General features: G+C 36.5%; 3 protein-coding genes across 4 annotated transcripts; 2 read left to right on the forward strand and 1 right to left on the reverse strand.

Annotated features, from left to right (window-relative positions):
* Positions 1–26: 26 nt before the first annotated feature.
* LOC145908253 (multidrug resistance-associated protein 1-like) lies at positions 27–15,754 on the reverse strand. 2 transcript variants are annotated; one of them, XM_082995492.1, is made up of 39 exons: positions 15,671–15,754; positions 15,195–15,371; positions 14,910–15,035; positions 14,513–14,653; positions 14,148–14,261; positions 13,227–13,348; positions 12,834–12,962; positions 12,324–12,412; positions 11,870–11,993; positions 11,622–11,796; positions 11,213–11,333; positions 10,754–10,887; positions 10,382–10,483; positions 9,928–10,029; positions 9,463–9,609; positions 8,970–9,124; positions 8,642–8,768; positions 8,221–8,397; positions 7,799–7,867; positions 7,471–7,569; positions 7,289–7,372; positions 7,050–7,155; positions 6,887–6,989; positions 6,464–6,490; positions 5,790–5,946; positions 5,523–5,643; positions 4,882–4,971; positions 4,650–4,800; positions 4,274–4,433; positions 3,980–4,070; positions 3,273–3,381; positions 3,005–3,131; positions 2,537–2,638; positions 2,222–2,368; positions 1,900–2,058; positions 1,667–1,833; positions 1,337–1,451; positions 959–1,038; positions 27–695 (listed from the first exon to the last, which is right to left on the reverse strand). In XM_082995492.1, exons 1-39 carry the CDS (start codon positions 15,707–15,709, stop codon positions 587–589), a joined length of 4,674 nt encoding a protein of 1,557 aa, XP_082851618.1. In that variant the 5' UTR covers positions 15,710–15,754; the 3' UTR covers positions 27–586. The 2 variants fall into 2 exon arrangements, with proteins under 2 accessions (XP_082851618.1, XP_082851619.1); XM_082995493.1 differs by lacking the exon at positions 6,464–6,490.
* A 1,575-nt stretch (positions 15,755–17,329) lies between these two features.
* LOC145908821 (neuroserpin-like) lies at positions 17,330–20,539 on the forward strand. The gene is made up of 8 exons (XM_082996146.1): positions 17,330–17,389; positions 17,517–17,692; positions 17,908–18,127; positions 18,374–18,604; positions 18,915–19,006; positions 19,233–19,374; positions 19,635–19,755; positions 20,277–20,539. Exons 1-8 carry the CDS (start codon positions 17,330–17,332, stop codon positions 20,537–20,539), a joined length of 1,305 nt encoding a protein of 434 aa, XP_082852272.1.
* A 1,008-nt stretch (positions 20,540–21,547) lies between these two features.
* On the forward strand, positions 21,548–24,940 carry LOC145908759 (serpin B9-like). The gene is made up of 8 exons (XM_082996095.1): positions 21,548–21,646; positions 21,911–22,086; positions 22,421–22,631; positions 23,007–23,201; positions 23,401–23,495; positions 23,553–23,694; positions 24,028–24,151; positions 24,391–24,940. The coding sequence occupies exons 1-8, from the start codon at positions 21,587–21,589 to the stop codon at positions 24,582–24,584; spliced, it is 1,197 nt and encodes a 398-aa protein (XP_082852221.1). The 5' UTR covers positions 21,548–21,586; the 3' UTR covers positions 24,585–24,940.
* The last annotated feature ends 81 nt before the right edge of the window (positions 24,941–25,021 follow it).

Raw genomic sequence — 25,021 nt, forward strand, 5'->3', positions numbered from 1 at the left:
CAAAGATTTCTCAAGTAAATGGATAGGATTGTATTTACAGATAGTATAAGGGGTGAAGTGCAAATTATAAAGTCCACTTTAATCAACTACTTCATACAAAAGAGCTTCTAACAAATTGAACAAGGCAAAAAACTCATTTGGCATCTTGCACAAGATATACATTGGGTAACTGCTTCATTTGATATAGAACATTAATAGAAGTTAAGGTAAATAAAATGGTTTAACAAAAGAAAGCATGAACCGGTTAAATTAGGTAGCGTGAAAAAATGTGAAAATGTTGGAACCAGGAATCATGTTATTGACATTACAGGGAATAGTTGATTTTCACAGTAACAAGGTCAGACTGATCAACCGCATTGCATTTGTATGCATATTTATACCTGGGTTCACTACCATAAGAATATACCACTATTGTTACTAAGTACCAATACATATGTACATAATACAAGGTTATCATTGGGTTACCTATCTCTATGTACAAATAACGGATCGACTTTCAATGCTTTTATCTCAAGGTTGAAATCTCCAGAAAGGAACAAACAATTTTGTGATGAACAAAAGCACACTGTGACGTAACAATGGGTAATTACGTGAGACCGGCGTCTTTGGCCATGGAGTAGAAGTGACCTTTTGCCTTGAGGAGATTTTGGGGTGAATCAAATTCCACAACTTTCCCAGCGTCCAACACAAGAACTCTGTGTAAGAATTGAGAGACATGAGAGTTTGCAACTGTGGCAGTTTGGAATGGGGTCGGTGGTGATTTTCACATTAATTCAACAAATTAGTTTGCAATCGAAGCAACAAATGATGAATGGTTGATTTTGGTGAAATTCGACCATTCATGTTTTTGTTGCTTCCACTACAAATTAATTTGTTGAATAAACATCAGTTATTGGCTGGTGCCAAACCACAACACTTGTCAGTAATTATCAGCAAAACCATGGAGCTGAATCCCCACCTTGTGCTATCCATAATGGTGTTAAGACGATGGGCAATTGTGAAAGTAGTACAATCGGCAAACTGGTCCCTGATGGTTTTCTGGAAATATAAAACAATATTTGGTTGCTATGGTTACCAGAATACCTTGCAAAAATTCAAACAAGGAACCTGATAAATTGGTGTCATTATCACCAGGCAAATCACACAGAACAGTTACATTGGACACATAAACATATCTGTGACCTGTAAGCACTTGTAGTGCACACAACTAATGTATATGTTCCAACATGAACAGCAAACAACGAAATTTAAGGAGGCCAAAATAATTTAAAACGATATATTGGAGTATGATAGTTATTCAGTTGGTTTCAAACCAGCAAGATCTGTTGGTAATTACCTGAATAAGGTCATCTGTTTCAAGGTCAACGGCTGCTGTTGCCTCATCCAGCACCAGAATTTTAGATCTTCTCAAAAGAGCTCGTGCCAAACATACAAGTTGTCTCTGTCCCACACTTAACATGAAAAACGTGGAAGGATTTTAAATAGATTAAAACATTATTTTCTTGGTATTGCTTATTTCATTTTTTTGTCAATTAAAATGTTTGGTTTTTTGCAATTTAAAAATAATATAAATCACAGAAGTTTCGTTGATAAATCATGAAAGTAGGTTTTCTAGCAGAAATTAAACATTATTCATTTTGATTTTTTGTGGCCATAAAAATCTTACCTCAAGTTCTCACCGCCTTCTGACACCTGGTGTTCAAGTTTGTCCGGAAGTGACGTAACAAACTCTTTAAGATGAGAATGTTCCAAGGCATCCCACAATTTGGCATCAGAATAAATTTCAAACGGGTCCAAGTTCATTCTCATGGTTCCCGAAAACAAAACAGGATCCTAAAGAAAGTTGCAATGAATTGTGGGAAGATGTTTATGTCATGTGATCACTGAAGCCCCGCCCACCTGTGGTATGATTGACAGCTTAGACCTGAGATCTCCAAGTCCCATTTCAGCAATATTTCTTCCGTCAATCACAATACGTCCAGATGCAGATTCAATGATGCGGAACAAAGCAAGAGTCAGAGAAGATTTTCCAGCTCCAGTGCGGCCCACTATCCCCACCTGGTGGATATTTATGATCAACATTCAGTTTAAGCTGTCCTTTGTTTGTTTAAGCTATTTAAAATGTCATCAAACAATTTTCAAAACATTTTTACTAAAACCAGTTTATTTTGATACTTGTCGTCGAGATTGCATTAAGATGTCTGTTGGCAGCCATCGTTACCTTTTCACCCCCACCGATGTCTATGCTGATGTTCTTCACAACCAAATCCAATTCCTCTCTGTACCTTGTGCTGTAATCATCGAAGCGTATCCCGCCCAATTCTGGCCAATCACCAGGTGGAGTTCGGTTTAAAATTTTCAGGGGCGCCTACAGCAAAAGTAATGCAATAAATTTTTGCCAAAACATAATTAATTATCATTATTTTGTAAACAACCTTATAATACTGGTTTCCCTGGCATGGTTACTGTCAATGTTTGCAACACAACTTTACATTCAAAACGTCCACCTGATAACCAGATGTAAGAAAAAACAAACCTCTTGTTCGACGTTTGTATATTCCTCAACTCTTTCAATGGCAACAATGTTTGTTTCAATCTCACTCGCCATTCGAACCATCCAGTTCATGATCATCGTGATCTAATTGAATCATTATTTTAAGAGTTTTCATGTGAATTTGGCATGAGACGATCATGTTAGATGATTATGAATAATCATGAAGAGTTAGAACAGATTACATGAGTGGGGTCTTGGTCATATGATGACAATAACAGTTTCTACTTTGATGAAAGATTGCAATCATTCATGAAAGATAAAAAAAAACTCATTCCATAGTTCAAAAACTTTTGTAAAAATTCCCATTTGTCTTTTGGGTTGTTTTTCAGACTCATTGTGGCAACGGGACGAAAATGCAAAAATTATTTTACACAGTAATCACAGAATAGTGCAACATATTGGCAGCATTTGTTTGTTTTTTTACGCTCATAAATAGATTGATGAAGTTACCTGCATGGCGTAAGAGATCGACAAACCAACGACCCCCGCATCTATTTTTCCTCTCTCAAGGACAGCAAATATTGCCGCAAACAAAACAATCAGATTTCCGACAACCTCAAGTCTGAGTGCAAGCCATCTGCAAAACACATTTACTTTCACATTTGGGTCTGGAACATTGGTTTTGCTGAAATTGCCATCAAACAAAACTATTTATTAAATCAACGTTTCGGTCGTCAAACAATCGACCTCCATCTGGTCACACCCGGGTAATTTCTACCTGTTTGAAACTATGTTAGGGTAGTAAGCCATCTGATTCGTGTCAACTTTTGCTGCATTCTGTTTGATGAAACTCTTCCTCAATCCGTAAGCTCTGATCGTGCTCACACCTGGGGAATCACACAAATAAATCTTACCATAGAAATCTTAGTCATTCAGTTGCTAAACAAATTTAAAAATAACAGAGAAACAATAATTTCATATGTTAAAGTATGTGGTACGTATCATATGTTAAAGTATGTGGTACGTATCATATGTTAAAGTATGTGGTACGTATCATATGTTAAAGTATGTGGTACGTATCATATGTTAAAGTATGTGGTACGTATCATATGTTAAAGTATGTGGTACGTATCATATGTTAAAGTATGTGGTACGTATCATATGTTAAAGTATGTGGTACGTATCATATGTTAAAGTATGTGGTACGTATCATATGTTAAAGTATGTGGTACGTATCATATGTTAAAGTATGTGGTACGTATCATATGTTAAAGTATGTGGTACGTATCATATGTTAAAGTATGTGGTACGTATCATATGTTAAAGTATGTGGTACGTATCATATGTTAAAGTATGTGGTACGTATCATATGTTAAAGTATGTGGTACGTATCATATGTTAAAGTATGTGGTACGTATCATATGTTAAAGTATGTGGTACGTATCATATGTTAAAGTATGTGGTAACGTAGGGAAGAAAACAAACCATTCATGGTTTCGCTGAAGTGAGAGTAGATTGGAGATCGACTGATTGACTCAAGACGCTTCAACTGACGTGAAGTTCGGATGTAAAACCTCTGTTGGGAAAATTATTCATGTTTAAAGCGATCGTCTCGTGCTCAAATGAAAAAAATATGATGCATCATCATCTGCCTAAACATTTTACTTTTCTGATTTTCTATAATTTCCAATACATAGGCTGAAATAAGTTCCTGCACTATACTGTATTTACTCCATTATATCTCATGTATTTTGTAAAATAATTTGAGGATAGACTGACCTGAACGAACCAGTAGAGGATGAGAATGGGAACGACGACCGCAGCAAATATTGGGGTACTGAAAATAATCACGAAGAAAGTCGACAACGTCATGAACATTGTACTGAGGAAGCTGGACATGCTACGGGGAATCACCTCATCCACCAAATAAACATCTTTGCTGTGGAAAATAAATTTCAATGTTGATAGGAAGAATATCAACCTGTGCTCTTGAAATATGACACAAGAAAATTTCTTTAAACAGGACGAGCATTTGACAGTTGTTTTGTGAAGCTATCTTGGTCAAGGGCAAAGATCTGTTATTTTGTGGCCAGTTTCAACTTCAATATTCACAAAGTTCATACAGTAGCCAACTTTGTATAATTCTCACTCTAACCTGAATCTGTTCATAACCCTTCCTAGTGGTGTTGTGTCAAAGAAGGCCATGGGAGCTCTCAATATACTGTACAACATATTCGAGTGTAGAACTCGCGCAGCTGCCACAGATCCAAACGAGAGGGCGAACGAAGCAATTAGAACCATGAAAGCTGCACAAATTAGTTATCGATTAATCTGTTTGTCGTTTAAACTGCATAAAAAAAAGTTTGCAACAGAGGTGATTCCCCCACCTTGACCGAAGCCGAGAGCAGCGTAAACTCCAAGCCTCAAACTTGTTGTGTTTTGGGTGTGGTCTGGGTTTATCGGGTCATTTGTCCAATCTACATTTCAACATAAAACAGTAAAGTACGCGGAAAGTTACAAGCAACACAACGTGATGTGATAATCACACATGTTATCCACTTCATGAAATATACACTGGTTTTTATTGCAATTACACAATTAATTGAAGTGAGTTAAGATGAGTGTGCACCTCACTGGTTATTATGACTCATGTTTTTATGGGGGTAAAATATTGAACAAAAGTTTTTGATTGTGGGTGTCAGCAGTAAACTTACAAGTTAACATGTTATGGCTACAATTCCACCAACCCTGGCATGTACCATGAGTTCATACACCAATATTTTACCAAAGCATGGGATTGTAATGCGCCAGGAAGAAAGGTTAGCAAGTGCGTTAATGTCCAGGTATTATATGAATTTACTCATTACATTAACATACAATTCAAACAAGGTCAACATATTTTGGTTAGTGCCTATAGGATGGTATGCGAAGTTTTGACATAATTTGTAAACTGTCGTGCGGTGTTCATAAGGTTGTCGAAATTAGATATCTCCAATCACACAACACCATGAAGTTGTATGTTGCTTACCGGCAAGCCATATGTTGGAGTAAACTGATGCCGCGTTCTGCAGGGTGTACATAGAAATAATAGCAAAGACGACTGGAAATCCGAGAGATCTCATGTAGGAGGTGAACACGGACAGACTGACCTGAAATTTCGTTGCAAGATTGTTAACTTGGTTCATTGACTTGATTTTTTAGTGGGAGATTATTTATAACTGGTGTGATACTACGACAAAACCTGCTTGCAATATTGGGCTTGGGAGGACATTTTGGTAAAAAAATTGTTTCTTACATTTCCAGTTTCCGCTGTTTCAGTTGTAATGAGTTTGTCGTCCTGTTGTTTCTGAGCAGGCAATTTACAAACGCGGTCAGAATCTTTCTTCTTCAGTGGAACATATTTGCATGTCGGACCAACAATATTCTCAGACATTGATTTTCTGCTTCTTTGTCTGAAAAATTTGAAGTCCAAAATAAAAAATGCCCAGCAGAAATCAAATTAACATCATTGTTTGGAACCCACACAAATTTAACAATAAAAGTTGTATGTTGACTATATTTGTCCACTGGAAGTCCACCCAACCACTGTCATGCTGACAACATTTTATGCCAAACTTTTGTTTTCATAAAAAAACTAACAATGACACCAAGGATATTTTGAGAATGCAATAGTAAATTTGCAAAAACAAACAGGAAAATTTGAGTAAAAGCAGAATTATTAAAAATGTTTTTGTTAGAAACATACCGGTGATAAATATTAATTTCTCCCTTAACTTTTGCTATTTAAAACTTGTGACAAAAACCTTTTTCAATAAAATATGTTTAAAAATTAGTTTTGATGCCATTGTTAGATGAGAACCCAACCAAGGAAAAAACAATTCAAAATAAACTCATCAAAATTTAAATCAGGAAGCGAGCAAAAAATATCAACAAGCAACAGAAAACAAACAAAACTAAAAAATAATTTACCTTTCAACAGAATTTGTAAAAACATCGCTAAAAAGAAAATAATTTCAACAAAACAATGTGTTTTGTTAATTTAACTGAAGGCGAAAGTTCTGTTGATTTTGTAAACTTATATTTGATTGCACAGCATTTGCAAAAATAATTTGAATGTTTGAAGTTGTCTAGATATATATTTCGCCTGTATTTCACGTATCATTATCATTGGTTAAAATCTGTTACTGAGTTTGTTTGATGACCATAAAGAAAACAGCGGATTCAAAGTTTACAAACTTTTATTTATGTAAAAAACTGTAAATAATTTCATCATTTAGTTTGATTGTTTATTGGAGAGTTTTGATCTTTGGGTGAAAGTAAAAATGTGCAATTGTTCAGATTCATGTAACAGAGTCACAGATTGGATCAGTGTGGAAACGTAAAAATACCAACCTCTCAAACTTTCGCTTTGCTTGACCGGATGAGTCGACAGAATCAAGGTTGGGGTCGACACTGGCTTCATCGACGTCATCAATAAGCATTGGAGATTGAGGAACTAAAGTAAAAAAGCCCAGTTTAAAAGTTGAATCCACTTCAATCCACACACACAACTTACCACTGGGAACACCCTCGTCAAAAGTCTCGTCATCAGCGTCGCCATAATTTCTCAAAAACTCGGCAAATGCTCCGTTCTTGTCCAACAACTCGTAGTAGCCGCCAACCTAACACAAATATTGTCGCAACCAACTTGAATGGGTTTTGGTTTGAGAGTCACAGACAAGAGTCAATAGACAAATACTGAACAAAGACAGTGAAAAAATACCTTATTTATTAAGAAATTAAACATCAAACTACCTCTGTAATGTTTCCATTGACGAGAACAACAATTGTGTCAACTTGAGGTAAATATTGGACACCGTGAGTCACCAAAATCCTTGTCTGGGAATAAAAATATCAAGGTTGCAGCTCGAAAGACAAAAATTAAGGAGAAACGCTTGAATTTTTTGATTGAAGAAGAAAATTTTTTTCTGACTTACTTTTTTTCTAAGAACTCCTCGAGGCCCCAAAACATTGTCAAAAATATTTTTTCCAACATGCGAATCCACAGCACTCAGCGGATCGTCGAACAAATAAACCTAAACATGCAAAAAGAACTAGGAAGGCCAATTTTTTGAGGGAATCATTAAAAATCATTTAGTCTTTTGGTTTTAAAACTTCTGCCATTATAGGGAGAACAATAGAGGAAAAGTTGGAAAAAGTTTAAAAAAAAATGTTCCAATAACGTTCAGTTCAACGAAAAAATGTTTAATAACGTTCAACGGAATTAAATATTCGTGTAATTTGTAGAAATAGTACAAGTGGTACCTGTGCATCTTGATAAACTGCTCGTGCAATGGAGACACGTTGCTTCTGACCACCTGATAAGTTGATGCCCTGCAAATAATAGCAGGGTTCAGACAATTTGAACTTTTTCCACTGAACATAGATGATCACTTATTTTTGTATAAATTTCAAGTAACCTTTTTACATATTTTGTTAAACAACAACAAATATTTGTGGCTGGATAAAAATTTGTTGCGAAAAAGGTTTAAAAATTAAATGAATTGTGTAATTGGAAAATATTAAACGTTGCGGTAATTTAAGTCACAAACAATTTTATAAAGTGTTTCTTTTGCAAAACGTGGTTAACTGTTCATCATAATTATCTTAAAACAATCCTGACTTTTTTCACTTCTCATTGTGGCTTAATTCACAACAAATTTCCGACACGACCACAGAAATTTTACCCTCTCTCCGATCTCGGTCTGATCTCCTCCAGGCAACATATCGAAGTCCTCCTTCAACTCACAAGATTCAACCGTATCTTGATATTTACAAACATCCAGCTTGTTTCCAAACAGAATATTTTCACGAACTGTCAGGTTCTGGATCCAAGCTTGTTGTGCCACATATGCCACAGAACCCTGGAATAATTAAGTTGAAGTTTGTTGATTTAGGGCAAAACATTTACCGGCCAAAATTATAACAACAAGGTGAAAATTTAACCTTTTTTTAAAAAAACTCCAACAGTCGGTTTTGGAATGTCAAGAAAATAAAACACTTTTGTATTTATTCATTTTTTAGCAAAACTTTTAGTTGTCAGGAGAATTTAAACAAACAAGACCAGAGTTTCCTTTACAATGAAAACATGAGTTACAACAAATTCACCTTGACTGACACGTGGCCCTCGTTCTTCTCCATGTCACCGAGTATCGCAGAAATAAGTGACGATTTTCCACTCCCAACTTGCCCGACGACAGCGACCAGTGAACCGTCCGTCACTTCAAGATTAATACTAAGAATATATGAAAATAAAATATATTCGATTAGCAGTGAAAGTCAATACTGAATATATTCAAACTGGGATTGCCCAGTATCCCAGCAATGCATTCTTGGTAATAATGCAAATTCTGAGGCCGAGGAATAATCTCTGCCCTTACTTTGAATCTTGGAGATAAAATTCAGACTAAAAAAATATGAAAAGTTAAGAACTCACTTTTTCAAAACAGGTTCTTCGTCTTTCGACCAAGAGAAAGTACTGTCTAAGATTTCTATGGCTGGTGAGGATGAGTGGGGATTCCTGTTGACGTTCCTCTCATCCAGTTCCTCGTTGCTGAGAAACTTGTGCAATCGATTCAAACTCACGTTTGTCTGACGGAGAAATTACAAATGTTTAGCAGGCAAATCAAAACAGAATAATGGACAATTTGCATGAAGGAGGCACCACCAATCTGACATACAGAAAATTTGTATGGATTTTGTGTACACCCTCAGCATATGCTTTCGCAAAAAGACATTCGTTGTTCAGAGCTGTCAAAAGCGGCACTTAATTGGGGCATTGGATGAAGATTACTTGGCAACTGATCAAGCAAATTGACCACATGGGTAGGAAGGTCAGCTCTTTTAGAAACTCCAAATATATAACTTCAAAATTTGTTTAAATTAAGAAGTAAACTTATTTGTTTATTCAGTTTTTATCGCACACAAACCTGTACAAGAGCTGACACCATAACAGGAAGCATCATGAGGGGGAATCGGAGGATGTTAAAGAGGGAAAGTGAAACAAAAGCTTTCTGGGCGTCCAAGACATTATGACTATCAGACAGAACGTAAACTGCAAACGTTATCAAAGACACCTGCACGAAAAAAATTCAAATTTCTAATCAATTGTAATTTATTTGATTAAAGTGTTTGTGGTTTTACAACTCTCAAGGAATGATAAAAACATCTTTGCTGAAACCGAATGTTGATAAATTCACACATTGTCAGAAAAACAAATTAAATTATTATGTTCTCAATAACATAATAAACAGAATAATTTCATGAAGTTAATTCAACAAAAGTTTTGGACAAAGTCAACAAATAAAAATTTTTTTAGGGCATTTCACATTAAATTCCTAAAAAATTCGTCAATTTACATGTTTCTATAACATTATGGTCCATAAAAATCTTACCATGAATGGGGCACACGTCCATGTGAAGGAAGCTCCTGCATTTAAGTAAGCTGCACTTCGTAAAACTCCCAACTCAAGATTTCGTACTGCAGTCAGTTTTTCCTAGAAAAATAATATCATACATCACAAGTAGACAGCCTTCGTGACTAACAAGAAGTTATTTACGAACAGAGCTGGAAAGTTTTCTTGGTACAGTTTTTTTTTTAATTTAAAAGAGGGAATGCAAGATTTATAAGTAAAAACAAAATTGACAAAACATTCAATCAGGAACTTCGGAGTAAAATCATGTTTTTTTCAAGTAAAATAAATGAAGTATTCGGAAAGATTTGTCAACAGAAATACGTTTTGAGATTGTCACAAAACCTACACTTTGTAAAACAATTTGGAAGAATCTTAAACAGTGACAATCCAAACAGTTGATTAAAATACTGACATTGATATTATTTGTGTTTACCTTGAATGACATTTCCCATGCGTACATTTTCAACACTTTAATTCCATTAAGAACTTCATTCATCAGCTTGATTCGCTCATCTTTGTGCTTCATCTGTCTAACCTAAATAATTAAAATAATAAATTTAATGTGGCTTTTCAGATTCATGATTGTTGGCATCACTAAATCTTTGGCATACTTTGAATATGTGGATATGGAAATATCAAACAGAATTTCTGGCTGACAGAAAAACACAAATTAGAGGGAATGTGTCCATGAACTCCATTAAGTAAACAAATTTTATTACTTCAAATGAGCATTTCAGTCTTCCTTAACTTGTCCCCCTCTATGCTGTATAAACATATGCTGATGTTGATCATGCTTACAACATACCTGGAGTTTGTGGGCTTTGCTTGCGATCAAACCATTAATTGGGATGAGAACAATCATAACACAAAGACCTGCCATCACAGACGGCCCAAGAGTTTGCCACAAGAAATAGACGGCGAGGATAATCTGGAAAGGACCTGAACACAAACAAATTACCACGTAACTATGTATAGCAATGAAAAAAAACACCAACACAATGGCATATGCTTTCTTTTTATTTCAAAAAGACAATATATATGTTTGTTAATCTTTGACTGTAGTCTGTAGTAACTACTTTTTTTAGGCATATTTGTGTTGTGTGCACAAGTATAGCATATGAACATCAACATTGTTTATATGTTCTCTTATTAAATATCTTAAAACACATGCATACATTTTTTCAAGCATGCAGAAAGAAATTGTCACAAAATAACTTCAAAAACACCTGAACTGTCTTAGAAAGTCAAACTTGTCGTAACTCACCAGACCAAATAATATTAATGTACGACATCAAGTCCATGAATCTCTGGGCGTCGACCGACATTAAATTCACAACTTCCCCAACTGTACTTTCCTTCTTCGCAGAATTACTCAAAACAAGAGCCTAAAAATTTCAATTAAACACTTAACTATGTGGAGGGGATTTTTATACAAACACGAATGATTAGTTTCGCTTGAAAATCCCAAATATATTTGTTTATTATTGAATGTATTCAGCTAATCACATGGATGAATTCAGAAAAAAAGCACTGATCAATGTTAGGTTGGAGATATTTTCCAAACCATTTAAATGCTCTTTGGTAAAGTAGAATTACACTTAAAATACAACTTTTTGCTGGAATAAATAAAATAGACAACTAATAGTGCAGTTTATATTACAAGCAAGCCTAACCTTCTTGTAGACGGCGGACACAACAGCTGACCGAAGTCTCATTCCGACAACAAAACAGACATGGAAATATTGTTGAAGGACGATACTTTGAAAGATGGCAGTAAGAAACAGCAGAACAGCGAGCAGATATCCCTGCCATACTGGGTTGTTGCTGGAGGTGTAATCAATCAATGCACTGTGAGGAATAACATCAGGTTAATTTGTGGATGTTTGTGTTTAAAGTAATTGTTTCGTGCTTGAATTTTCACCTCATAAGTTGCGGACTGACGAAAGTCAAAACATCGTTGATTGCCTTCAGGAATGCACTGAGGGCAAAATAAGGACCAAAAGTGACGATAAGAGCTCTGAACAACGATGGCTGGGGTTTCTTGGCTGGAACACAAACGGGAAACTTATAAAATTCTGACATCAAGTGGAAAAAAATAATTTGTGAAATGCAAGAAAAGTTGCAGAGAATTTCTGCCATGTATTTTGGACAAATATTCACAAAAAATTTAGAACATTACCAATTACCACGCACCAGGGCAGGTTTAAGTGATGGAAAATAACAACACGTTGTGACTGATTTACAATCAAGCCAAACAAGTAAATTATTTGGAGCAAAACAATTCTCATGAGAAGTTTATGGTGACAAGCTTCACCAAAAAACCTCATCGACATTTAAACATGCTAGATATGCAATTATGTCATGAACTTTCATACTATTTGCTTCTTCAATCAGAACTTCTTCATCGGTTCCAGTGAAATGGGAATTTCCGACACCGTCTGCAGCTTGTAGCGCTTCTTTTTTTCTGTGTCACGAACAAACAGGAAGTTAAACAACTTCCTATCGACCAGACTTTAATCGCGACATGTGGAGAATGTGTTGTTGATGATTTGCATGTTGCAAAATAATCACTCAGCAGTTGTAGCTTATTTATTTCTATGGTCCTTATATTACCCCACACAATCAACATGCTTGAGATACTTTAGTTTAAATACTGCCACAAAAATTCTGTCCATCCAAATATTTTCACTTAAATTATGAAGTTTGATTGCTCCAAAAGTTGTCACCACAATTATTTCACAAACCACACTATGCAAGGGTACAAAGTTTGTGTGCTTTATTTGATCAATTACCTCTTGCCAAACCATACAGCAAGTCCGCAAGCAAATATTTACAATTGATGATTTTAATAAGGTGTGGCTGGACTGTGATATCCAATAACCTACTTTGCTTCGGCCATCTCCTTGTTCCAGTTTTTGTTGAAATGTCGTGAAACCCTCGAACATTTGTCCTCATTGTTAAGCAACCATAAATCGTTGTCAACCAACGGACGTTTGTAACCGAGCATGATCATTCTGAGGTCAAGATGTCGGTTAGTGGAAAATATTTTGATTTAGATGAATTTGTAAACACGCTACCCCCATATTTCTGATATTGACATGAGCTATTTGAACTGCATTATATCCACAAGAAAGTTTATCATAACCAATAAGCAGAGATTTAATCTGCAGAAGTTACTTCAAAAAATAAACTTTTAACTATTGTATTTTGGAATAACATTGGTGGAGTTGTATTAGAGCCAATTAAAATGCAGCAACTTTCAAAGTGAGTAAACTTACTTAGAAAACCACTCAAACATCATTCGAGAGATGAATGATGCAGAAACTTCCGGACACACTTTTAATTCTTTTCCGTCTTCTGGAATATTGAGAAGGTCCTCACTTGCATCATAATATGGATCCTGAATTAAGTTTTAGAAAATTTTGTTAAATATTTATGCTTTTTCAGCAAAGTCAAGTGTTTTTCTTTAGTTAAGTTGTAAAATATACTGAGAATAAAAAGGACCGGCCCATACTGTTATTAACGTTGTCATGTTTGAAAAACGTTTTGACAAGTACTTATGCCAATGTTAATAACTGTATGGGCCGGTCTTTTTATTCTCAGAATTATGAGTAAATCTGTGAGTTGTGTTCCTTGTATATATTTGTATTTGTATTGATCATGTGTTTAGGAAAAGAAAGCAAAGCTGTATTAATGTGCTGTAACAGTGTTAAGAAATTGATTTTGAGTGATTTCATCAAATAATTGAAACGATGCAACTTTTACCGGTTGAATAGTGGCAGTAAGTTGTTATTGTAAACAGTTCATGCAGTGAATGGTTTTAATGCCAGGAAGTGGGGAAACGTGGTCGTGTTATACGACAATATTTGTAGATCATTATTAATTGCTGCAATAAGAATTTGGTTATGCTTGAAACATGTATGTAGGAATCATCATTTAATTTACGTTACACATTTTTTGTTACCAAAGTTCAACTTGAGTAAGATTGATATGGTGATGAATTATCTTCAAAAGATGGGTTTAAATAGACATGTTAGTGTTAAACCTGAATGAAGTCTTGCTGTATGTCAAACAAAACTTTGGACAGCACATTAATTATTGCCAGAAGATCAGTTCCTGTTTGAAAAGTTATTTTTCTTTTCATTATATACAACGTACATATTGTGTACTTCTAACTTAAAATCTCAGTAAATACTTACATGAGGGGGTTCAGCTGAATCTCGGTCGACCACAAAGGACAAGATAACTTGTGTGATGACGCAAGTGTAGGAGATGAAGAAGGTGACGCATCTCCACACTTCACTTGTGTTAAGCTGCAATTTAAAACATCATAAATACAAACAGCATTGGTTGAAGCCAACCCTAATGTCAATATGTAACTTGGCACCTTCAATAGGAACTTTACACTCTTCTAAAATACAACAAAATTAATGGAAATTGCATGTGTTAATGTGTACATTAATGTAGCATTTGTGTGTGAAGTTTAAATCAAACCTATAAGATTTAGTATCACGATAAACATTTGCAATTTATCCAACATTCAAACGATTGTGAATTCACTCACATTTCCATCCATAATAAGCTCAACTTTAGTTTTGAATACAAGAGCCCAAGTGATTAGATAGAGAATCCAGTATATAGTGAGTAACCCAGACGATCTGACACCTTTGCTCCGGTCAAAGTTGGTGAAGAAAGCAGCTGTTGCCTTTAACACATAAGTCAGTTATATGGGGTGTCTAAATTATACATTTATGAAAATATGTGTTTCCAAGGTTAAAATCTGTTGACTTTTATGTAAGACAAATAGAGAGTTATAGAAATTAATCAACCTTTTTTATTTGCTGAACAAAACACAATTTCAAGTTATTCTGCCAATTTACTCTTTTATTTATTTTTCAATTACCAAAATACCTAATTTTTTATTTTTGTAAGTAATTTTATTAGTAGTTTCATTTTCTTACCATTCCAAGTCCAATAATAAACGGTGAAATCAAAGCAGCGTACGATATATCGACATTGTTAATCCATTCCCATAAACCTCTGCCAAAGTCTGTCCAAGCCAAAAGCCACAACACAATGGTGAAAATCTACAAAAAATCAAATATCATTTTTAGAATTTTCAATACCAAAGAGAATCTCTGTGATAAACTTAAGAAGTGAATGCACCACATTACTTTCCAAATGACTTTAAATGTTTGTTATTATTTGGCATTTAAAAAAAGAAATTACTAATATATATCACACACCAATTTTGTAGCAAATAGCTTTGAAACTGGGATAGCAGATGCATAGGATTTTCTGATGGCAAAGAAATATGGCAAGCCAAATATAAGAATGAATGCAACCGGTGCCAAATCAAACACGATATCTTCAAAGCAATCACTGAACTCTGGGTCAGTAGAATTGAAGACCTTGTTGTAATCCTAGGAATAAAAATATAAATTAAAATCCTTTATTCTAATCACTGTACACCGAAGGGGGGGAACTTATAAAGATAAGCATGAAATGCATGCTTGATATTCATCTTTCATCTGGTCAAGGTAATTTTAAAGCCAATATGCAAATCTCTACCATGTCATGGTTATTTAAAAGCAAAAAATGTAATTACTATATCATTATTTGGATGAGTAATATGATATAAACATATCTGTATACATTTGCAACTAGAGCCAAGTTTACATGTAGCCAATATTAACTTGTAATATAAGACAAGAATACTTACAAAAAAATCTTCTCCACCACAGAATTCCTTTAAATTCATGGCTGAGGGTTAAATTAACCTAACCATAAACTAAAAAGAATTCCTACAAATGATTAAAAAACACATTTATTTTTATTGACTGTTGATATAATGACACATTTCACTACCAACAAACACATTGGATAAGCAAGGGCGTTGCTTCCAGGATAAGCCAATATATTTACTGAATAACAACATAGTTTACTAAACACCGAAGAATGTACAATGAGAGGTTTATCAACAGTTTAACCATAATAACCTATCTTTGTACAACCTCTAAAGTCAAACCTGTTAATTTCAATCAAACAGCTTCTGCTTGGAACGCCACGTGTGCGTGAGTTAAAATTGCACAATACCTTGCAATAAGTGTCAACTTCTCATAGTTGCGAAGCCGAAAGTAAGTCCTTTTTTTGGTTTAATGCCGCCCAAAACTGCTGATGTAACGGCCGGCAAAACAACGTGAAAATCTGCGACCCTGAAACGCTATTGAAACTTATATCGCAAGTTTTAACGGACGAACGCTTGGTCGAAGTGGAATTTGTGCAAAGTCATTGTTTGTCATCGCCTGAGGCAAAATTAATCAGCTCGACTTACAAATATGGTGGTGTTGACTGGCGTAAATTTCATGCAAACATTTACTAAACTAACATGCGTTTTACGATGTAATTCCTTGCAGATATGTGGCGCAATCTATTGATTAACTTTATTCAAGTATCTGCAGGTATTTTGATACTTTTCCATGCAGTGAATAATGAAAGTCAAAACACAATTTAAAAAACTAATAAAACGAAATCTTCCTACAGGAAATAATCAAATTCTATCACTTTATAAGTCCCTATTAGGCATCAGCTTATGTAACTTAGCCTCAATTCCTCTGAATCATTGTTGACCGTTGAATTTCTGTTCGACCGGCGTTCCATTCAAACCAATGCAAACACTAGTGTGTGAATAGAAATCAATTGACGGGCAATATTTCATAGTAAATATTCCGCTAAGTTTCAGTGAAACGAAACTATTAAGTCTTTATTGAATTAAAACGCCGCCACCGACGGTACAAGCTAATACAGTTGATTGTAACAGCTTCCTGTACAGTCGTGATGGCAAAGCACGGATTTATGCAAATAAGTATAATCACTAACAATCCTGTTAAAATACGGTGATTAATGGAGAAATGGCGATTACGTTTCTTTGGTATAAAGTAGCCACCCATCAGTTTAGCATTTATCGCTATACAATTAATAATGCAACAAAAAATTTCAAAAACTAGATGCAACTTTAATATGGCGCAGTACAAAACCATATGAATGAGTTAAAAGTATACATGATCTTGCGACGGCATACAGGTTGCAAGGTAATAAGGGTGTATTTGGTTACTATGAGCGTGCAGGTTATCGTAGGAGCGGCGGTTAATCGCAAACTTCATATTTCCATCTACAGTAACTCCGGACCGGATAATCTGCATCTGTTCCCCCAAACATGGCCGGAATCGTGCATTCAAACCCTAACGCCGAAGCAAAACAAGACGGAATGAATTATTCCACCTGTTTGCATGCTGGAGGAAATATCCATATAATAAAGCCAATATAAACTGAGCCAGAAGATGCCTCCACATCACAGTCGGTTACCAATCAAACCACCATAATGAGTTATTCACTTCAGATGTTCGGAATCCTCATTCTTGCCACGTTCAACGTTGTGCGGGTAAGATTTCTATCATTAGTTTTACTTTTTACGAAACGGATCTGGTCAATTTAAAAGAAGTTTGCTTTTTTATCATGTTTCTAAGTGTTTACAATGAAAAGCAACTTCAAATCTGTTTCTGTTGTAGATACGAGCCAACTGCATCGGATCGAATGGAGGGGTTGAATATTTGTCGAATAATTATGGTGGAGATCTGATGAGGTACAACACCGAATTAACAGGAGACCCAAACTCCATGTTTTCACCACTAAGTGTCGCGAACATGCTCGCTCAGCTTCGGGAGGGAAGTGTTGGGACAACAAGGTCAGTGGAGTTGGTCAAGGTCGACTCCGTGTCTCATTGTGACGTCACTGACGAATTTTAAACACTCGCCGACAAGAATTGATACAAAGTCATCAAATAATCCCGAACCCTGGGACCAACAGATAGTTTTATATTCAGGTTTTAAATTGTTTTCTCTACCCTGAAAACTCATCGCTGTTACAAAAAAAAAAAAGTTTAATCACAATTTTTTTCAGGAACGAATTCGACAACACGCAAAAAAACAACTTGTTCGGTTATTTCAATAACGACAAAAAACTTCGTGTCGATTACAACAATTCGAGGGAGGTTTTGAAAGAATACAAACTTGCGTTGTTCATCGATTCCAGCATCTACTTGCTTCCAAAATTCATCGGAAATTCATCAACTTTCTATGGCGCAGAAATTCAATCTCTTGATTTCGAATTGACACCAAACGTAAGACTGAATAACATTGGCAAAATTCCCTTTATAAATATGAAACAAAAAGTATTTGCAGTCACAGACCAATTATAATATAAATTATACCAGTCAGTGTAGAAGGGAACATCCTTAGTTAATGAAAAACAACAAATTGAAACAAGAAATTAAGCTGATTATAATTTGATCTCAATACAAACCAACATTACGGGTGTTACTGCTGTGGTTTTAAATTTAACATATCTTAATCAACTTCCATATAAGGTAACGCCTTCTGTTGTTGCCAAGGCTTCCAGGGTGGCGATCAACACGTGGGCGCAGAGTAACAGCGTTAGCATGGTAACCGCAACTCTTTTCACAACGAATCAGATCACTTCATCTACCCGCATGGTGGCGGTAAACACCCTAGACTTCCAGTTAAATCTTCCATTTGTCGGCGATTCTTTGGATAAAACTATGCAGACGTTTAGGCTTAGCAACGGGACTGATATTGAGGTGAGTCAGAGGCGAAACCATGTGACCAATGTAATTGATTGCAATTACACGCTTCACTGATTGCTGATACTTTTACTACCATGGAAATCTTCAAACGACATCGCGGATATGACAAACCCACCTTTTTTTCTGACCAATAGCCGAAAATATTGCTCAAGGTTTCAACACGAGAAAATGAATGATTTCTCACAACCAAAACCGTTTACCCATGAGTTGGGTTTGAAACAAAGAAATACGTTGTCCTTCACTGTGACGAAACAATACCGAAATATCAAGTTTTCGAGTGATTTTTTATGTTTTTTTCGTGCAGATTGGAATGCAGGAGATTTACGCGGATGGATATCACCAGAACACACAAACCAACAACGGGAGAACCCCTGACGTATTCAGAGTTGATATAAGGTAGGGAGGGAGGGTTACGTTGGCGGCCCGCGTTGCTATGGGCAACCAACAACCAAACTTGGTGGCTATTTTCCACATAAGTGACAACAATAATCCGCATTGAAATAAATTTACGTTGGCCGAAAAAGTTAACATATCAGTTTATGCTTATTCACTGCATTTATCCTTAATCAGCACTTTTACCGACACTTAGCACCATTAGTCAGCAAATCTTTTTATATCCCAGCCCGACTGAGGAACTTTATTTCTTTGTGGAAAACAACGGGGTCAGAGGTCATGACATGGAACACGATTTCTGCAAGGAATATACAAGATGGATGAGGTTGGCGAACAGAGAGAAAATCATTCTTAGAATCCCAACATTCATGGTAAAAAACGTCAATAAACCTCTGTAAAGTTTAAATAGATCATGAGTTAAGCACGCTCCCGGTGAGATTCGAACCCACGGTCTTAAGTCTTCCGCGCTCCAACCTTCTAATGAGAGGTTGTGCGCACGGGAATGTTGGTCATGCAGTTCTGGCAAAGAACAAAACAATTCTCCCTATAATAATTCCACACGCAACAAATTACTTCTAACGACAACATCTGGAAACAAATCTTGATCCAATTTTACTTTTCAACGTTTCAGAACGAGTACAGGATGAACGTTGGTCATATTCACCACCACAGATCCGGTATCGTCCACGCTTTCAAACCAACAGCACAATACGACGGGATGACCAACAATACCATGGCTTACTATTCACAAGGTTGGCGATACTTTTAATCTTTTAACTCAACTCACGAAACAGAGTGCAGGCTGTATTGGAATGTTGGAGGTTTAAGGGAGAATACCGTATTTGCATGACGTTGCTTTACACATTTTACATCAATACAGAGAAATGTCGGAAGAGCATTTAAAAAACATGTTTTGTAGTCTGTGAAATTTGCATCACAGTAATTGCGAACTAATTTAGTTTTTGGGTGCAAAATACTTAAAAAAGCCAAAGCTATTATGCTATTGATAATAAGTAGACGTTCCGAACTCTGCCTGGGTTCATCATCTGTGCAAGAATGAGCTACAAGCAGCAAAGCAAGATTCAATTTAGTTTTTTGACCACGCCGGGATTTGAACCCAGGATATTCTGGGCACGAATCCCGATCAGGTTTTCTTCTTGGTATATGAGTCAGGCGCAGTTTTTTTTTTTTTTTTTGAGTCGGGCGCAGTTGCTCAACACCTGAACATGAAACACCACCAGCGCCCTCAAACCGACATATTTTTTTATTGCAGCAATCCACCAGGTGTCGCTGGAGATCGGAAACTCGAACGCGAAGCCGACAACTCAAGCAATCAACCCGTCAGCCGCTAACCTTCAGACATTCCCTACCCTGAACATACCAGAGAATTGTGAATTAATTTGCACAACCACAGTTGCGACACCAGCTGCTCGACCCAACTACAGAAAATTCACGGTTGACCGCCCATACATGTTCATAGTCCGAAACAAAGCGACCAGGGCCGTTCTGCTCTACGGACGTGTTAACAGACCATAAAACCATGATGTAGATATGTTATTTTCAGATTCGTTAAACACGTGCTACTTTATTATTTATTTGGAGTTAATTTTCTATCAACAATCTCTATTATGACGAATAATCACCACTGCGTCTTCATACTGTTGAGGTTTTGCGTCTTGTGCAGTTTCAAATCACGCACCCTGGAAACTCTTCAAACGCATTAAATATGTTGTTTATGTAATGATTACAAATTGTTGTGAAACTTTCTTCAATTCTTTTCGTCTTGAGTCGTTTTTTTTTTCATTCAGTGACGAACTTGAACCGATTGGTGATTGACGACTAATAAATGTATTCGGTTGCAAATATGATTACAATGTAGTACCCTGGGTCACGTGATAGCTCTGGAGCAGGCGCCACCTAGTGGTACATCTTTTGGACCTATATATTAGCACTAATACATTTTAATAAAAGTTTGTACCGTAAGGATAAGGGCAGGCGAAATATTACAAACTAACAAACGCTAATGTAGAACCCCCCACCTTTGCTCGGTCGTTCCAGCTATTACATAGTGACGTATTTCAAACCCCACCACCCCCACTGTTAAGGAGCAACAAATACTTCCAGATGACGTTGTTCCTTGGGGCAGACAAAACATACACAAACATATGCATGCAAGTTGGTATTTTCCTACATCACGAAGTTTGTGTTCATTAAAAGCGAGATTAAAATACGACGTCGCCACATGTTGGGGTGTTCGTGTAAACAATGATGTACATAACATCAACACTGGTTTATGTGGAATACATAACATAACCCTTCCTGTGGATTGCATGTAAATGTAATGTTTATGGAGAGGATTTGATGAAACAACTTTGTATGTTAATCACTTCCATGCTCAGTGTATAAAGGTTGGAACGCTCGAGCTCAGAAGATAAGTTCGAATCGGTATTGAGGTAGAAGAGTAATAAAAACCATATAGACAGCCTAATAATATGTGTGATGATACGTAACAAATAATATCATAATTTTATAAATTCTTTTTATAGATTTTAAGGTTTAACAACAAACTGAGACCGAAACAAGATGATGTTGAAACTCGTGTGTTTGTGTGTTTTGTCTGTGATGGTCCGAGCACAAGTTTTGGTGAGTTTTAAAATGAGTAAATTAAGTGAAAAGCAGTTGTGTATTACAGTACTTATTTGTGCATTTCTTTTTAACCGTTTTGAAGCAATTTCGACCGGCAGAAATAAAGTTCTATTAAAATTTATATTTGTGGAAAATCGTATAAATTTTAATTGCACACAAGATAATTACATCTAACGTTTGGAGGAAAAAAACAACAAAGTTTCCCGAGTTCTTGTTAAATTCAACAAATCCTCACCTTGAAATATTCTTTTCTCACCGCAGGGTCCACGGACCTGCATCGTCAGTGGTTCTGTGATTGAGAAGGCAAATCACTTTGCCGGTAGATTCCTCGAGAAGCAAGGTGAGACATTGGGGGAGACGGCCAACTTCCTCCTGTCCCCACTCACAATCATCCAGTTCGTTGCAAACCTGAGACTCGGGTCAAGATTAGAGACACAGTAAGTTTGTGAACTTCGTTTTGACTTTTTGCAGGAAACTTTCGGAAATTCTTAGATCGCGAGCTTTTAATAAATTTTCGAAACAACTCCAAGTAATCTGTTAGTAGAAAGTGCCCCAAAATTGCAATACTTTAAACTAGTGAGAAAAGCAACACATAAAAAGGAAGCCACGATGTAATGTACAGAGTTAAGATGAAGTGTTTTGCAACATGTTTATCTTGCAGCGAACCCGTAAACTACGTTTAAAAGTGAAAGATTTCAGTCGAAATTCATCTCGATCTGCTTGATACGATGTCACTATAGACAGGGTTTAATGCAAAATCTATTTTCCCAGGCGGGAATTCAGCCAATCTCAGCTTCTGAACGATCTTTCTACCCGAGACAACCAACCTTACACCAACACCCTTCCTATTACACGAGACAACTCGGACACCGCGATATTCTTCGATAATTCGGTTACATTATTGGGAAGCTACGAGAGGGACACCAACGTATCCTTCCCTGGAACAGAACTTATCCACAAAAACTTCAGAACTATGACTCAGGTAGTTGGGGAAGTTGGTTGTTGTAACAAAGGGGGTGGAACCATTTTACTGAACAGATTTAATGAGAGAAAAATGACAACAGAAATCAGTCCAAGTTACGTAAATAATAAATTCACAATTTTTCATAAAAATATGCATAGAATCACGTAAATGTACCAGGTTGTATGCACCACAAGGTAATGGTGGTACAAGAAAGTATTGCAGAGCAGTAAACTAATCTAGGGTTCCAAGATACCTTGGAACGTTATCAAGAAGTTATACAAAAACACGCGATAAACTTCAAAAAATATAGAAAAAAGTATCATTGGATGAACCTTGTGACACTTTTCAAATGAATCCTTTGGTGAGATTTCTATCAAACGAATTTGTTTCCAGCAAACGCGTGAGGAAATCAACTTTTGGGCGCAAATGAACAGCGTAAGTTCAACTACAGAAACCTTGTTCAGGAACGGAGAGATCGATTCCGGCATGAGGATGGTAGCGGTTAACACTTATCACTTAACCCTGCAACTCAGGTTCACATCTGAGATGGAATATCCCCATCTTTTCTACACAAACGAAACTTACACTGTAAGTAAATGCCAACAAGTCGAAGTCTCACTTAGTTGAAGTAGTGTTGCATTAAAATGTGAGGCTTTAACTAACGAGAAGAATTGAGCTCCGGGTGGGATTCGAACTCGTGACCCCGAACATTCCAACTCACGATCTGCAGTTTAGCAAAATATTGTAAAATATTGTAATGTAAAACAAGTTCTCACATTTTCCGCAGGTTGAAATGAGAGAGATCGAAGCGGAGGGTTATTACGTATGTGGGGGGTGCACCCAAAGAAGGAACCGACCTGACATCTTCAAGTTCAATGCTGGGTAAGAATATACCAAACAAGTAATTTGTTGCCCCAAGAAACACGAATATCCCCCCAGGTCTGGTTTGGAGCTGATTATTTTCAAGGCAACTCAGTACATTTCACTCCATGATATTGAACATGATTTCTGTGTGTACTTCGAAAATTGGTTGGGTCTCGTTGGAACAACGCCCGCTAACGTCAGGACACCACACTTTCAGGTAAACGCTATGTCGCTTTTGTAAACTTGTCTTTTCCAGAAAGAAAACCTTATCGGGATTCGTGCCCAGGACATTCTGGGTTCAAATCCCGGTGTGGTGAAAAAAATGGTATTTTTGAGTAACACGCCCTAAGAAGCTTGTCTGACCTCAACCCCAAACATTAAAACACGCGGGTATACGACAAAAAAAACATCTCAAACCAGGGCAGTTTCTTTACCATAAACCTTCACTATATTTTCCTGTTTACTAAACTACCAAAATCATGCGGAAAATCCGAGACCAACAGGAAGCATTGGGTGATGAAAATGCTGACGATGCAGTTTTTGTTTTCAGAGACAATTTATCAACGACCTTGAACCCCTGCTTGGACAACACTTCGGGTTGAACAGAGCTTTCCAAAGAGGCAACGCACATTACAACGGAATCTCATCTTACACTGGACTTTCACTCGACAGATGTAAGGGAGCGAATGTTTGCACATAATACTCATTGTTACGTCACTGTAGATACGCGCACTATTCCGACAACATGTTCATTTCAACAATTTCATTCCACACAAATTAATCTTTAAATAAAAAAGAAATTTTGTTTAAACACCTTTAAACTTGCTAATGAGTTTGACTTGTGGCTGTATCTGTTGGCAAGCATTTAATAACATGCATAGTTTTCTAATTAACTTACTTGAAACCCACGCAGTCGTCCACCAGGTTTCGATCGATGTTGATGATGGGAGCACTGAAGAGGAATGCACGACTGCCCCGATCAACCCCACACCGCCACCACCCGGAAGCAGACTTCGTACATTCATCGTCGATCGTCCGTACGCTTATATTGTGAGGGATGTAAGCTCGGGGGCGTTTGTGTTGGCTGGGAGGGTCGAATTCCCCTAAGGATTTGAGAGAGGAAATTAGATAGAAATTTCTTTTATGTAACCGGAGATTCAACATAGAATCGGACAAACTGTGTGGTATGTTGTGTGTGTATTTGATCACTATCCCATAAAGAGATTTTAAACTGTCCTGTGTTATTTTGCAAAATTTGCTCTGGTGAATTTCCTGTAGCTTTATGTAAAGCATGTTATACACCGACTAATCGGAACTATGTGTTGTACTTTCCAACTACTTTCCTTGTGTGTGTTTATGCGGAGAAACCTTCACCAAACTTTCTGCTTTTAACTGTATGTATAATGGAAGTTCTATTGGCCGTAAACGATTCCACGCTATTACAATTATTACTCGGAAATCCGCTTTGTTTCAAACTTGAGCCGAAACAGAATAACAGGAGCCGTAGAGTCGTCACTTTGTGGGTTTATCGAAACCTCAAAGTT

The sequence above is a fragment of the Ascidia mentula genome, chromosome 7, assembly GCF_947561715.1.
Source record: "Ascidia mentula chromosome 7, kaAscMent1.1, whole genome shotgun sequence".
In the NCBI taxonomy this organism is placed as follows: domain Eukaryota; kingdom Metazoa; phylum Chordata; class Ascidiacea; order Phlebobranchia; family Ascidiidae; genus Ascidia; species Ascidia mentula.